The sequence below is a fragment of the Colletotrichum lupini genome, chromosome 3 (assembly GCF_023278565.1).
Source record: "Colletotrichum lupini chromosome 3, complete sequence".
Classification (NCBI taxonomy): domain Eukaryota; kingdom Fungi; phylum Ascomycota; class Sordariomycetes; order Glomerellales; family Glomerellaceae; genus Colletotrichum; species Colletotrichum lupini.
This window is the reverse complement of record NC_064676.1, coordinates 5751746-5766443: the sequence shown is the minus strand read 5'-3', so window position 1 is coordinate 5766443 and position 14698 is coordinate 5751746. Positions and strand designations below refer to the sequence as shown.

The following is a 14698-nucleotide window of genomic DNA, read 5'->3' as shown; positions in this document are numbered from 1 at the left end:
GCTTGATGGGAGTAGGATAATTGGAACGTGAGTGGATGAACCAGTAGCAATACTGCCCCGGGCGAGAGAAGTCCTCGGGCAGATGGTCCCGTCTAGAGTTAGGAACAGGACTAGGACATTTTACCAAAAGAGAGAAATGATGCCATCATTGCATGCATGTCTTGGAGCAGTGGCAGAGCTTGTCAAATTGATTTGTGAGAGATGTTATTCCGTTCTACGTGTTGCACGAAAAGACGAGCGCCTTTCGTGAGGGTCTCTCAGACATTGTAAGCCGCATGGTAAGCACGGAATTCCTTCCGCGGTTGTCACACCCCTCTTGCGGCTCCCCGCGTTTGAGTTGAGGGTGAGGGCGTCGAGGGGCTTGGGGTTTGTGGTTGTGTGGATGGATCATGGATATGTGGATGTCAAAAATCAAAGCCGCGCCATCTCCACACCGCGCCCTTCCATCGAGTAGCAAACACACGGCATGTCATATTACATGATGTGCCGATCTTATCGCGTCCCGGAAGTGGGAAAATGCGGAGCGCGGAGAAAGTAGCATGGCACTAGCGAGGTTGGGAACTTTGGAAGGGAGCAGCAGAGTGTTATGTCCGGAGCTGTGGCACCCCTGAGGCTCCTTTTTTCCTGGCCTTTTTCTGGTGTTTTGATAAGATAAGTAGCCAGCCGTACACAAATACTTGTATCGTCGCTCGTTTCTTGGGATTGAGGTTTGGGATCTGAGTTTACAGCTGTGGCTTGCATATATCAAGTTGAGACGAGATCTTTTAGACTTTTGAAACTAAACAAGACATCGACTGCGCGACTTTAACACGGGTTCCATCTGTAGGGCGTGCTTGTCACCGTAGGCATAGGACACTCCCTTAATATCATCTATCATGCTCACATCTTTAGAGACTCACCGTCCTTGAAACACCTACTTCAAGCCTACAAAGACCACAGCAGACAACACACCTTTACAAAAAGGGAACACAACCAACGAAGGAAGCAATGGCCGACCCCGCGACAGAAGTAAAGAAGCCCGCCCGCCCGCCCTCGGCTACGCACCACGTCATCGTCAAGCTCGAGACGATCCACGTGCCGCCTCCGGAGGTCAATGATGGTGACCTGGGACCGGGAGTGACGCATGAAGTTATTGGGTACGAGTATACCCGGCCCTCGGAGAGCGCCGTCGCGGCGGCGAGGGCGTGGCCTGCGAGCGTGCTGATTACGACAACTGTGCCTATTCATAAGGAGACGCTTGGGGAGGCGCCGTATTTGTGAGTTTTGGGTTGAATTTTCTTCAATTTTGGGGGAGTTCGGTTTGGGTTGTGGATGTGGTGGCTAAGGGTTGAGAGCGAGGAGGGGGTGGGGGTTGAAGTGAGGATGAGTTGAGGAGAGGATCTCAGGGGGAAAGGGGCTGTTGCTTCTAAGAGTAATGAGGTCAATGGCCGGGCAAGGTGGTCTGGCGCAGGATCGAGTGATTCCTACCTACCAGACCACGAGATTGAGAGGGTACGGTGTACCGGGCAGGGCCGATGACTTTGGAAGTCTTCCCTCTAGGACCCCTGTAAGACAAGTGTCTACTTGAGCTGGGAAACGACCGCCGCCAATCTGCCTACATTACCGTGCCCAGAAGCAAACTCGACATAGCTAGCTGGTTTGAAGGCGAGTAATGGCTGACGACGTGGACGACGCAGAAAGTGTATCATCACAGAGACGGTGGGAACAGATCACATCGATCTAGAGGAGTGCAGGCGTCGCGGCGTGACCGTGATATACTCACCCAACGCGACAGTCGAAGCCGTCTCCGAGCACGCCCTCGGCTTGGTGAGTCCTTCCGCTCTCTAATTTGAGATGAATCTTCGACGTCTCAAGTCATGAGCCATTATCGACTAGGGGTGGAAAGAGAGAGAAAGCTGTTCACTGACCTTGGATGCCGGGGAACTCTAGTACTTCTCATCCCGCCGACGCTTCGTGACGCTCCACAACACGATGATGGACCACGCTGAGGGCCGTCCGAACCCCTGGCGCGCAAAGGGGAGCATGTCCTCCCTCCTCCTCGACAGCGAGGGCCGCCCGCCGCATACGTGCGGCAACGAGGTGGTGGGGATGGTCGGCTACGGGCCCATAGGGCAGCGCGTCGCCAAGATGTGTCGCTCGCTGGGCATGAAGGTCCTCGTCGCTGCGAGGAAGAACGATGCCGCGCCTGCTGTGAACGGTAACGGGGTGACTCCCGCTGCCGCCGCTCGGCCGAATGGCAACGGAGACGTCCACCGCACGCCCTTCGCAGAGGTCATCTGTCGCGCAACGACACTCTTCCTCATCGTGCCCCTCACGGCGGAGACCAAAAACCTCGTCGGCGAGGCTGAGATGGCGACGATGAGGCCTGACGCCGTGATTATCAACGTCGGGCGGGGCGGGACCGTGAATGAGGCTGCGCTGGTGGCAGCGTTGCGGGAGGGTAGGATCTCGGGGGCGGCGACGGATGTTTATGAGGTTGAGCCGGCGGGGAGTGGGCAGGATAGTGTGTTACTGGGGCAGGAGGCAAAGGGCTTAAACTTGACGCTGACGCCGCATTTGGCGTGGTGCGCTGATCAGACGAGGGTGAATATCCGGAGGGCTGTCGGAGAGAATGTGAGGTTGTTTTTCGGGGGCGGGAAGGGTAGTAATGTTGTGCTTGATATGCGGTGAAAAACTTAGATTATTCGGATCGAGGGAATGGGATAGATTCATCTCATTGAAGCCGGATGGCTATTGTTGAAATACTATGTCGACGTCTGAGTAGATGTCGATGAGATTGAGTACGAGCCAAAAGACTGATGAGGTTATTCTCACCAGAGATCACAAGCTTCCACCCCAGATTAGAACGCCCGCTCGCTGCAACACCCCACACTTTGCGCCTTTTAAATGCCCGAAGACGACCTCGCGTCTCATTGGTGCTTTAGACGGCTTCCAAGTGATGCCAAGACATCTGCTTGATCCCGGCGAGCCTCAAAGGTTAATCGAGCAATGATCGATCTCAATTATCAGCCTTCATGAGAATCCCGTATGCTGAAGCTCGGGCCAGCGACTGGATCGACGCGAATCACACAGAGAAGGCCCTCGTGCGAGGGAGAGCAATTCCGACGAAACCTACTCAGTAGAGATCAGGACGTTCAAAGAACGAGCAAGTTTGAAGTAAGCATTAGATCAAAAGATGATCGTCTCGAGGATTGACGCGCCGCGTAAGCCTCACTTCTATCTCATCTGTCGTACCAAGCTCCTGAAAATGTCGCGCATAGAGTGGCTAGCAACAACACGACTCACGCGAGTTCCGTCGCTCGAAATCATTCGAGCTTTGTTATGCTTGAAACATCTAAACTTCTCCCACTTGTGCCGTCCGCCGTGCCCACAGTGACACAGTTTTGGCGAGATTTGCTTCTTTTTTCGCGACTCGACCTAAGCAACAATTTCTCACAAACATGCAAGAGCCTGCAATTCGCGGGTTTTTAGAGAGCGTCGTCATCAAAAATAAGTTAGTACATTTGAACGATATTTTGTCTAAGCCACAGTGATGCGTTCATCCGTTCAGTGAATGAGTTAGTGAACGGCATCGTTCGCCGTGCGCTGGAAATGCAGGACGCGGGAGTCCCCACTGATCGCCTTTAATTTCCTCGACCCCTGGGCTCTGCTCTGGGCTGAGTTGAGCTCACCTGTCCGGATGAAACGTCAGCTGCTTCCGAGCGTCTTACCTCAAGTAGGGATACTGACTGAGTGAGCTCCTGTATCCAAATGTGAACGGCGGGCTGCAGCTCTGCCTATTTACTTGATGTGCTGGTTCGTCTGATGAACTCTCATGTTGAGTTCTGAGAGACATGAGATGTGGGTGAGTGGAGGTCTGTCATGTCATAAAAACAACAGAACACGATGTATTAGCTGGCCAAGGCAGTGCCGCGGGATCCACCGCGGGAAATGTCAGATTGTGTGGGATTTTGGGACGATGGGTAAGGGGTGTCAGCAGAAACTCTCACTCAGGAGAGCCAAGCCTTTCTTGTTCTCCCAGGTTGATGACTTGGCATCGAACAAGCTCTCGACGTCCGTCAGGCACCGTCGATTCTCAAATGGCCTCTTGATTTGAGGTGAACGGGTCTGTCTGATGGAAATAGAAACCCAAAAGGTCTAGAACCCGATTTCGAGCGGGAGACTGGGATGCTTCCCGCCCCGCCGAGACCGGGTGCCGCGCGCTCAGGGGCCGGCCGGCCTCCAGGCGCTCGTAATGCGTTCGTTTGTTCGAAACGCGGGCCCCAGAATCAATTTACATTGGACATACGCTACCACCCACAGAGAACACCAGACCAAGATGAAGGGAAACAAGTCCCAGGGATGGGTCGACTTTGAGCAATCTATATATGAACTTGACACGACTTTCCCTTTTTCCTCCGAAAGTCTCTTTTTGATCTTGCTCTCCATTCTCACACACCACCATTCATTCGTGCTTCAATTCTTTGCAACTCCTTGGGCTGGACTCGGATAACTCTCATTTACAACACAACCGGAAACACATCACACTCGTTCTTACCCATTTTCCGACCTCTAACCGCCTCAAGATGCAGCTCTCCGCCCTCTTCCTCCTCGCCCCCGCCCTCGTGGCCGCGACCCTCGACCCGGCCACCTCCAACACCAAGGGCAAGTGTCCCTCGAGCTACAACTGCAGCGCCACAAAGGTCTCAAAGGCCATCCAGGCCGCCGAGTGCTCCCACAACACCCGCACCAGCAAGACCCAGACGTTCGCCGTCTTCGAGACCGACCACCAGTACGACGGCAACAACGGGTACCCCTACGGTACCTGCTCCGCGTACACCTGCGAGTCCCCCACCGAGATGATCACCGACGACGACTGCTGGACTTTCTTCTGGAGGTGAGTTGCGAAAAGATGAACCAGTGATGTTCTTTTTGTTTTGCTAGTAATGGACTGGTGGCTGACGGGTTTACGATGTATAGCGGCACCGGTGAAGAGGACGGTGTTGGCACCGGCTGCATCAAGGACCCCAACACGGGCGTCTGCGGCTGCGAGAATTCTGACGGCACCTTCATCTCCGGCGCCAGCGACTGCACGTAAAGAACGTCTGACTCATAGGAGACGTTCGTGGTGGTTGATGGGAGATGTGGTCATGCTTGACATGAGCCAACGGTGTGTGCTATTCATGTACATATACGATACAAAAAAAAACATTTTGTACAAAAATGATCAAATATTCATTCACCACGTGGCCTAGATGGGGCGTGGTCATCATCCCGGCACAGAGTTTGCTGCTCTATAACGCTTAGTATATCGTTCTCCATCTTGGTTAAGACTCGGGTCTCGATGTGGCCCGAGCCATCCTTTTCATTGAAATGAGGCTGAACCTAAATAACCTTTGGAATTTTATCCCGCATCTTGGAATCATCTCATGATGTAATCATTTGCCTGCCATTGGTAGTCGCGAAATTTGCACTCAAACATGGAGTTAGGCCCCTCAATATTACTACCAAGCATCCCAGATCGAAGCAAAACACCTGCCAGCCTAATTGCTGGTATCTATGCTCAATGATCTGAGCTCGATATCCACACCTCTACATCGGTATCCTTTCGTCCCCGTTGTTTATCTCATATGCATTGTATCTCGGTTGCCAGATGCGGAGCTGTCAGACTGTCATAATTGATGACACCGCCAGGCAGTTATGGGACACCGCCGTCACCTTATTCGCCGCTATTTTGTGCAAAGTTTTACTTTTTAAAACTCATCAATGTGCTAGTGAGTCCATGAGAATCCTGGCATTGAGCTGAAAGGTTGGTGTATAGAGTCGACCGTGCTTGCTAGGCTGAATCGCTTCGCCTCTCAACAGAAAACCTCCAACCAGCAGCCAGCCATCGTTGCCACACTGTGTTACAGAATTGTTGCATCCCACTTATAGAACCGCCTTGATCTGATACGTGGACTGGATCCCTGTTTCGGGACCATCAACCGAAAATGGCAGACTACCAAGGGTCTGTATGCAGGTTTCGTGTTGGTTGAACCAACAACACTGCCCGAGGCCAAGAAGAGGGGTAATCAGGCGAGACTGTCTCTTTGTCTTTCAAAACTCTTGAGCTTCCATTAGAGTAGTGTTCGACGGGCTTCGGCTGAAATTTTGTGGCCGTCAAACTTTGCAAAATGTGTGCAGATAACAACACGAACCCGGTGGCTCAACCGTCAACGGCGACGGCTCAGGCAACGCAACCCAACGACACGACCGATCATGAAGTTGTGCTCATTGCTGAGGACCACGACGAGAGCGACGCTGAATCGAACCTTGGCAGCGTGAGCAACTCGCCATCTAAATTCTCATCTTTGATGTTGACTACTTGAACCAGAGCGTTGCATCCTCGAGTACGAGTGTCAGCAGTTCTATCTTGGAATACAGGATAGAGAACGGGAGAACGTATCACGCGTATAAAGACGGCAGTACGTTGGAATCCTTAAGTCACTCACGCATGTGTCGCAGTTATTAAATGAAGCTGACTCATGTTTTCGTCAGAATACTTCTTCCCGAATGATGAGAGGGAAAATGACCGGCTTGGTAAGATCATCAGTATTCACTTGAAGCCTAGGATGTTGACCTTGCGCCACTGCGGTAGATCTCCAGCACAACCTCTTCATCTTGACTTTTGATAACAAGCTCGCAACTGCTCCACCCAATGATCCAAGATCGAAGGTTGGCAATGTTCTCGACGTTGGAACTGGTAGCGGTATCTGGGCTATCGACTTTGGGGAAGAGCACCCTGATGCTGAGGTTTGCGGAGTCGATCTTTCAGCTGTCCAGCCTGAATTGTGAGTGAATAGTGAAATTCAGGGCCCAGGCGGGATGCTAAAAACTAACGCGAGCATCCAGTGTGCCACCAAATGTCAAGTTTGAGATAGACGATATCGATCAGCCTTGGACATTCTCGAAACCATTTGACTACATTCATAGTCGGATGATGAATTCGTCCATCAAAGACTGGAAGGCCTACATACAGACGTGCTTCGAGTAAGTAGCAAGATTTCCGTTTTAAGAAGGCGGAGCGGATTCAGTGTCAGGAGGTGGCTAAGCTAGACTGCAGCAATCTGAGTCCCGGAGGGTACTTGGAGCTGATTGAATTCGATGCCGTGCCAACATCAGATGATGGCACCCTGAAGCCCGACTCAGCAATCACGAAGTCCGCCACCCTACTCTTCGATGCGGCAGCCATCATTGGTCAACCGTTCGAGGACATCAGCAGGATGAAAGATGTCCTGATCGAGACCGGGTTCGAGGACGTACACAAACAGCTCTACAAGTGGCCGACAAACTCTTGGCCCAAGAATCCGAAGTACAAGGAGTTGGGAATCTGGAATCATGAGAATGCCATCGCTGGCTGGGAGGGCTTCTGCATGGCTCCGTGCACTCGGGTCCATGGGTGGAGCAGGGAAGAAGTGCTTGTTCTCATGGCTGAGGCCCGCAAAGAGTTCAAGGATAGGACTATCCATGCGTATTTCAACATGTGAGCTTATTGAACTCCGTTCCTACTGGTCGCGGTTACTAACTATTCTCAGCTGGTCCATCTATGGAAGGAAGCCTCTCGTCTCTGAGTCTTCCACCTAGTTTTCGGAAATCGGATTTGTTAGCCCGACAGGGATCATTGATAAGCCACGTTTGAGCAGGGAACCAACGATTAGATTCAACATGGAGTTTCGGCTCTAATGGCGAAAGATCAACGAGTTCCACATCAAGATCCAGGGCGTAGACTGGAGAGTATTTAGCACAACCAGAGTTTAACAATTGGCTTGCTTTGCTTCAACTTATGAAGGAGAATACTGAGAGACTCAATACACGAGAACATGACCCACTCCCTCCGACTATGATCTGTTCTCGATATACCACACCAGCCATGATAGACCGAAGTTTGTGACGGGAAGCCAATACGGCATATCTGCTCGCATCTGGCTCCAGTATCCAGAAGATGTCAAAAAGCATCCGAGGAAGAGGGCGAAAGCCCCCCCTCGGGTTTGTGGCAGCGCGAGTAGGAAGCCTTCCGTGACCATTAGCGCTCCGATGTATTGCATATGAAGCTTGATCTTGCGTTGATCAGTGAAAGGGTAGAGTGGGTGGAGGAACGGCGCAGTCTTCTGAGACTTTCGGTAGATTCTCTCGTGAAGCGTCTTGAAAGGCCAAGGGCCGAGTCTAGGAATACCGCCGACGAAGTATTCGAACGCGAGAATAATGCGCGGGATGGCGAGGAGAATGGAGGCCATGATAAAGGATGTTGTGGTGCCAAGGCGGAAACTGAAGCCTTTCCTCAGGAAATAAGTAAAGTGGGCTCTTGAATCAAGCCATGCGACTAGTAATCAGGCAACAATATCTAAGAGGTAGAGTGAATATGGTTATTCCGAGGCGTCCGGGGAAATGGTTGTGTTCAAGAATCGTTCAACGGCGATGATGTAATGGTGGCGCTCACCACCCAAGTCCTGAGACATAACCGCTGCACGTGAGCAGAATAGCCCAAATCCAAGATCATGAACACCAACAACAGACCCGAGGATTTCGTGCATAGGATAAAGTTGCAATGTGTCTCGGATGACTGGAAATTGGTTTTTGACGATGTTAGGCCTTGATCATTTGAATATTTGGAGATTACTTCTGCACTTTCGCGATCTCCGCCATTGTTTCTGCAGCTCCCCGGGCTAGTATCGCAGAGTCTTGTCCTCCAAGGAGAAAGCGGACGCCTAGTTCATTAATCGCCCAGTCATGCAGCTCATGGTTATTGTAGATACCAGCCAAGCCCATGATCTTGCCGTGTTTTTTGCATGCCCGGCTTACGATCTCCATAGCTTCCCGGAAAACTGGACTCTTGAATTGGCCCGGCGCGCCTAACTCGATAGCGAGGTCATTCGACCCGACGAGGAGAACGTCGGCGCCTTCAACAGAAGCGATCTCGTCGATGTTCTCAATACTCTCCTTCGTCTCGATCATCAGGAATACAGTTGAGCCGTTGGCGTTCGTCTCTGAGATTATGGTGCTCTGTGGCACAGCCTTTAATGAGAATACGGGCAGTTGGCCAGTGATGGACCTCTTTCCTTGCGGCGGATATTTGCAGATCGAGACAGCAGCCATGGCATCAACTGCAAGGACTTTGTAAGTTCCTCTTGCCAACCGAATGGACGCGGAAATCCAGGTAGGAATCTCTTGTGGTACTTACCGCGGCCGTGAATGTGAGGAAATACAACTCCCATGGCTCCTCCATCGAGAACCTTTTGAACAAAGCCATTGCCGCACTGATAAGGTACTCTGACAAAGGGCGTCATACCCAACTGAAGACCAACGATACAGTGCTGACTGGCATCATGAATGGATAATGTCGAATGTTCGAGGTCAATGAAAAGAGCATCAAACCCTCCGTTTGCCGCCAAATGGACAATTTGTGTATTTGCCACAAGGCGAATGCCCATTGCCTATATCGTTATGTCAGTAGGAGGAGTAATACTATGGCTCTCTTCTGAAGCATACCGTGCATAGCTTTCCCGACGCGCTTAGGCGAGTCAAGCTGTTGGAAAGGAGAGAGGCCATTTTAGATGAACGAAAAGATTACTGAATTGTCAACGTGCAGTACTTTATCATGAGGTATCAAGGAGATATTATTTAGTGTTCATTGCTTCCTTGGGCCGAGGATAGGGGTCAGCTTACTTGTTGATGGTTCGGCTCCTCTTCCCGCCAATCTGAGTGATTCGGCCAGCCTTCCCGATAGCGTGCAAGTGTCAAGTGGAGACTCGGTAGCCCGCGCCGCCGCCAACTCGGCGATGGATGCTAGTTAGCCGGGGAATTTGAGTCGCCATTTGCTCGCTAATATCTGAGTGGTCAATTCAAAAGATTACGAGAAAGCTCGAAGGCTTACTTGCAAAAGCCTTCAGCGTTTCTTCATTCCAGCTTTGGCATTCCAGCTTTGCCACGATGTTTGGACACGTACAGCCCGGCCCTCCGGACCCCATGTTCTCCCTCAAAAGGGATGCAGACAACGACACAAGCCCAGAAAAGGTCGACTTGGGTGTTGGCATCTATCGTAACGAAGAGGGTAGTTACCAAGAGCTGGAGGTTGTCAAAAAGGTATCGTCAAAAGTTTCTGCCCCAGTACTAGAGACAAGAAAGGGCAAGCTTCGATTGGAGTCAGAACTGATCAAAACGTAGGCCAAATTAGAACTAGATGAGCTGGACCTAGGGCATGATGTAGGAGTCTAAAACCCAACGTTTTGGAAAGTTAGTAGGCTGAGACCTTTGTCTAGTATGAGTTGACGATAGGAAATGCGGATTTTCTCCGACTTGCCGCCGAAGTCATGTTTGGCGCGCACAGCGATGCCCTTCAAACTGGCAGAGTATGTGGTTGGCTTCGTAGTCTTCTGAGATCAAATGATATCCGAATAGATTCAAATCACTTCTCAGGTTAAATACACTAACTTCAACACCCAGATTTCTTCAGTTCAGACCATCTCCGGGACAGGGGCCAACTCTCTGGGAGCCCTCTTCATTTCAAAAGTTATGGAACCGAAACCCAGAGTCTACATCGGAGTTCCCACATGGGGAAACCACATTCCGATTTTCCAAGATACCAGTCTGAAAACCACCACCTACCCCTATCTCGAAGCGTCAAAACATGCTGTCAACTTTACCGCTCTCCTCGATACTGTACGATCGGCTGCGCGAGGCAGCATTTTTGTATTGCAAGGTTGCTGCCATAATCCTACAGGAGTCGATCTAAGCCTAAAACAATGGAAGGAGTTAGCTTGTGAGATGAAACATTACGGGCACTTGCCGTTCTTTGATATAGCGTATCAAGGCCTGGGTGACGGGCTTGACGAAGATGCCGCGAGTGTACGCGTTTTCGTAGATGCGGGGATTGAGATGATGGTTTGCCAGTCATTCTCAAAGAACTTTGCATTGTATGGGGAGCGTTGTGGCGCCCTTCATTTTGTTGGCAACTCGCAGGAGGTAGCTGCAAATGTTCAAGATAGGCTTCGAAGTTTGATCAGGCACACGTACTCATCAGCTCCGGCCTACGGTAGCCGTCTTGTCAAGATCGTACTCAACGATGCCGACTTGCGAAAAGAGTGGTAAGTCGGTGTTCGAGAAGTCCCTGTTTCTCATCCGCTAACAACATGCTTTAGGACTTCAGAGACCGATGGCATGAGGGAACGTCTGAAGAGAAACCGCCAAGCTCTGTATGATGAGCTTGCGATACGTCTCAAGGTACTTTGCTCCGAAAGCAGATATACGTGCCAGGATTGACTTCAAGTAGACACCCGGAAATTGGTCATATCTGGTGAAGGAAAAGGGGCTGTTCTCGTCAGTAGTGCTGTGTTCTTAACGGTGGATGGTTACATCGCTAATCTTGTGTATAGGTGCCTGGCGCTGTCACCATCTCAGTGCAGGGAGCTAGTTGAGGCGTATCATGTTCATCTCCCAGGGTCCGGAAGGATCAATCTTGCTGGCTTGAGCGAGGAGAATGTGAAGCGCGCAGCACAGGCCATTGACAAGGTCACTAGGACAAATGTGAACGGGAAGCTCTGAGTCTGCCAAAGGTTCGAAGTGGTTCTAAAGAATAGGTGACTCTAGCACTTGATGCACGATTCTGTACTTCGTCTTTATCGATATAAATGACAACCACGACGTACAAGTACAATAGGTAGAAAATTCAGGAGGTTTAGGGAAGCTCAACCTCGATCAGACTCTCAACACCTTTGCCACCACCCCAAATCTTGACAATCTTCAGTCCTGCGATGATCTCCAACAAGTGGTACCAGTCACCCTCAGTACGCTCCTTTGAGCAAAAAAGCGTTAGCATGACCATGTCAAGAGCCGACGTCTCCCACCATGCTCCTGTTGAGGGAATGACATTCTCATTGATCAACAACTTGCTGTACCCAGGCTTCATAGCAGCCTTGATCTGCTTCAGGATAGTCTCACAGACGTTATCCGGCCAGTCATGTAGACATGAGTGCATGTAGTAGGCGCGAGCTCCCTTCACTGGCTGCTCTGTCAGAAAGTCATGGCCCATTAGCGTGATTGCTGGCGTGAGCTCTTGGATCTGGCCAATAACGACTGGAAGATCCTGCAGGATCAGCTTGCCTGGCGCCTCAGGGAAGTACGAGTGGAACTCAGCCAAGTCGTGACCGATGCTGCCGCCAATGTCCACCAAGAAGGGCGCGTCGGCGTCCGTGCTAGCGCCCTCGATAAGCCTCTCCTTCACGGGGAAAAAGCCGGGGGCCATCCAAGGATTACGACCCTGGCGGTAGCCGGACATGTGATGGTTGAAGTGAGTACCGTCTATGTAAATTGCATGTTAGTGCCCATCTGTCACCAAAGTATGTTGGTAATTGTACTTACATCCAAGGTCCTGCTGCCACGCAAACATATCCTTGTCAGTGTTGTATGCGTACATCATAGGTGTGTCCTTGGCATCAGTGGGGTTCTTGAAGCCCCTCTTGCGAGAGTACTCGTGGAATCTCAAGGGCCCAGCGCCAGTGCAAGATGTCCTTGGGTTTCCAAGAAGTTAGCAAAGGCATTGATAAAATGCAATAGAGCAACTAAGTATGCGAGGGCAAGGAGCCCAATAGCGAGCTAAATAGTTCGACTTACATCGCGATATACCCATCTCCAATCATGGGGAGGCTCAATGACTTTGAGAAGTTGGTAGGTTGGTACTCATCAAGGCTCGTCTCCTTGATATAGCCCATGGCACCAAGATGGCGCATGAGGCGGCCTGTAGAAATTATGAGCCATGTGAGTAGTATAAGAAGGGAGCTCACTAACTGAGCAGGGTCGGGTCGACGCCGAGAGCTTCAGCAAGCTCCTTCACCGTCTGTGGCCTGTCGCCGTTCTTGGCCATGAGCTTCCACAGACCCGTATCTACGCCAAAGTTGATACCAGCAATTGCACCGGTCTTTGATGAAAGTCAGTCATATCAAGTAACATGTATATCAGCTGACCACCTGAGGCTTACCTGTGCCCAGCAGTGCTTGATCATGGTCTCTCTTGGGGCCTCGAGGGCTTGTACTATAGACCGAGCCTTAAGGAGCAGCTCGTGACGCGCATGGTGGTCATCAGCAGACAAAGAGCCAATGTTTTCGTTGAGATCCTTGAGCAGACGAGGAACCGCTTCCAAGTCGTTCGGACGAGTGGCGATTGCTGCATCAACAAAGGAGGCTCCTTTGGTGCCGTTCAAGCCGTTTGTGGAAGACATTATAAATTTGAGTGATATATCACAGTGAAATGAATGACAGATGAGTGAGAACTCGGGGGTAGTCAGGCACAGAGTTTCCAAGACGTGTGGTTTATATCTGCCTCAATCATTTCAGCGGAATCGGATCTTGGCAGAAGTCAGGGGAGACGACGCGCAGACATCCCTCACATCCTGCAACCTTCTGTCCGACAACTACGCACACTTACGATAAGAGATAGAATCCTCAAGGATATCAGTAGGAAAGAGAGGTGGAGGAAACGGCGCCTATCCGTCAAACTGCAGGGTTCAGAAAAAACCTGTCGAGTCTCGATTGCTCGAATCCTCCACCAACCGTGCCGTTCGCATTCGAGCCACTTTGCGCAGCCAGACGAGGTTTCACTCCTGCGTGCTCGCCAAATTCCTTGTCACTGATACGTATGCTGAAGAAGTTTTACACCGGAAACTCGCAAGAGGCCGAACCGCTCACAAAGTACCCTGGCCTGGGAGGACCGGGGCCCCGGGTCGCCGGGCCCAACAGGAGGAGTCTTCCGGACTAGGTATGCTCTGGGCAAATGTTTGTTGGTTTGCGCCAACATGAAATCCGTTGGAAGCCAACCATACAGAAGACCAACACCCTAGTATCTATGCGAATAGAAAGCCAATTTCGTCAAGTCCATGCTGATCGCCCCGTCCAACGGCCGTTTGCTTCATCCGTTCATCATATCTCGGCCCACATTTGCCTTTGAAGCATGAAAGAACTCTAGGTCCCTGTCACAGTCTCTCAAGAAAGCGAATCCCGTTGAATGTCCCCTAAGAGATTTTTCTATCACTACAAGCGCTACTGCATAGCTCTTTTGGTCTGGGTTTTGTCTCAACACATTATTGCTATCATCTATTCTCGTGGCGGTATGGTTGAGATAAATCGAGGGCCGAAGATACATTAGCGGCGAGTGCTTTTGTCCTCCATTCGACGAGGTGTGATTCTCGACACTTGGCTGTTGGTGCTCAACCAGGGTCTTTACATAACGGGAGCCGTTCCACGCCATCAAACACCCCATGTTGCTCCTGCATCCGCCGATTTTAAAGTTCCACCTGAACTAAAGGAGCCGCCAAGACGACTACTTCCAACGTGATGAGAACTGCGATCTCCTTTCCAAACGGGTCAATGAGCTGCGGGCCGCGCGCCGCGGCTCACGTCGAACATGTCACGCCGTATTCACAAGTACCCAAGCGACTCAAGATTTCCAAGCCGATTCTTCATTCTGCACGTACGCCGTATATCCCCTGACATGTTTGCTTGTTGGTGCAGGGTTTGATACATCCTTGGACTTTATGTGCCCATGGTCTCGCAGTTTTACCCCTCAGCCGATGCTCTTTTTGTCAATGGAATCCAGATCTTCAGGGGCGAGATATGGAATGATTGCAAAACCGGCAATGCTACATGAAAATTTGAGCAAGACCCTTGAGTTGCAAGCTGGCTTTTTCTTTTCT

General features: G+C 51.0%; 7 protein-coding genes across 7 annotated transcripts; 4 read left to right on the top strand and 3 right to left on the bottom strand.

The window, feature by feature from the left end:
• Positions 1-987: 987 nt before the first annotated feature.
• On the top strand, positions 988-2670 carry CLUP02_06489 (D-isomer specific 2-hydroxyacid dehydrogenase; the record flags this gene model as incomplete). Its single annotated transcript, XM_049285488.1, has 3 exons — positions 988-1256; positions 1677-1806; positions 1930-2670. The coding sequence occupies 3 exons, from the start codon at positions 988-990 to the stop codon at positions 2668-2670; spliced, it is 1140 nt and encodes a 379-aa protein (XP_049142631.1).
• A 1895-nt stretch (positions 2671-4565) lies between these two features.
• On the top strand, positions 4566-5077 carry CLUP02_06488 (uncharacterized protein; the record flags this gene model as incomplete). Its single annotated transcript, XM_049285487.1, has 2 exons — positions 4566-4876; positions 4960-5077. The coding sequence occupies 2 exons, from the start codon at positions 4566-4568 to the stop codon at positions 5075-5077; spliced, it is 429 nt and encodes a 142-aa protein (XP_049142630.1).
• A 1075-nt stretch (positions 5078-6152) lies between these two features.
• Positions 6153-7505, top strand: CLUP02_06487 (TAM domain methyltransferase; the record flags this gene model as incomplete). Its single annotated transcript, XM_049285486.1, has 6 exons — positions 6153-6299; positions 6353-6443; positions 6517-6558; positions 6617-6809; positions 6871-7008; positions 7082-7505. 6 exons carry the CDS (start codon positions 6153-6155, stop codon positions 7503-7505), a joined length of 1035 nt encoding a protein of 344 aa, XP_049142629.1.
• Positions 7506-7856: 351 nt separating this feature from the next.
• On the bottom strand, positions 7857-8252 carry CLUP02_06486 (uncharacterized protein; the record flags this gene model as incomplete). The annotated part of the gene is made up of 1 exon (XM_049285485.1): positions 7857-8252. The coding sequence occupies one exon, from the start codon at positions 8250-8252 to the stop codon at positions 7857-7859; it is 396 nt and encodes a 131-aa protein (XP_049142628.1).
• Positions 8253-8631: 379 nt separating this feature from the next.
• CLUP02_06485 (HpcH/HpaI aldolase) lies at positions 8632-9564 on the bottom strand (the record flags this gene model as incomplete). The annotated part of the gene is made up of 3 exons (XM_049285484.1): positions 8632-9119; positions 9197-9449; positions 9505-9564. 3 exons carry the CDS (start codon positions 9562-9564, stop codon positions 8632-8634), a joined length of 801 nt encoding a protein of 266 aa, XP_049142627.1.
• A 381-nt stretch (positions 9565-9945) lies between these two features.
• On the top strand, positions 9946-11556 carry CLUP02_06484 (aspartate aminotransferase; the record flags this gene model as incomplete). The annotated part of the gene is made up of 7 exons (XM_049285483.1): positions 9946-10098; positions 10180-10218; positions 10275-10364; positions 10459-11099; positions 11154-11235; positions 11285-11331; positions 11388-11556. The coding sequence occupies 7 exons, from the start codon at positions 9946-9948 to the stop codon at positions 11554-11556; spliced, it is 1221 nt and encodes a 406-aa protein (XP_049142626.1).
• Positions 11557-11689: 133 nt separating this feature from the next.
• Positions 11690-13228, bottom strand: CLUP02_06483 (uncharacterized protein; the record flags this gene model as incomplete). Its single annotated transcript, XM_049285482.1, has 5 exons — positions 11690-12312; positions 12373-12521; positions 12625-12748; positions 12799-12928; positions 12989-13228. 5 exons carry the CDS (start codon positions 13226-13228, stop codon positions 11690-11692), a joined length of 1266 nt encoding a protein of 421 aa, XP_049142625.1.
• Between the last annotated feature and the right edge of the window lie 1470 nt (positions 13229-14698).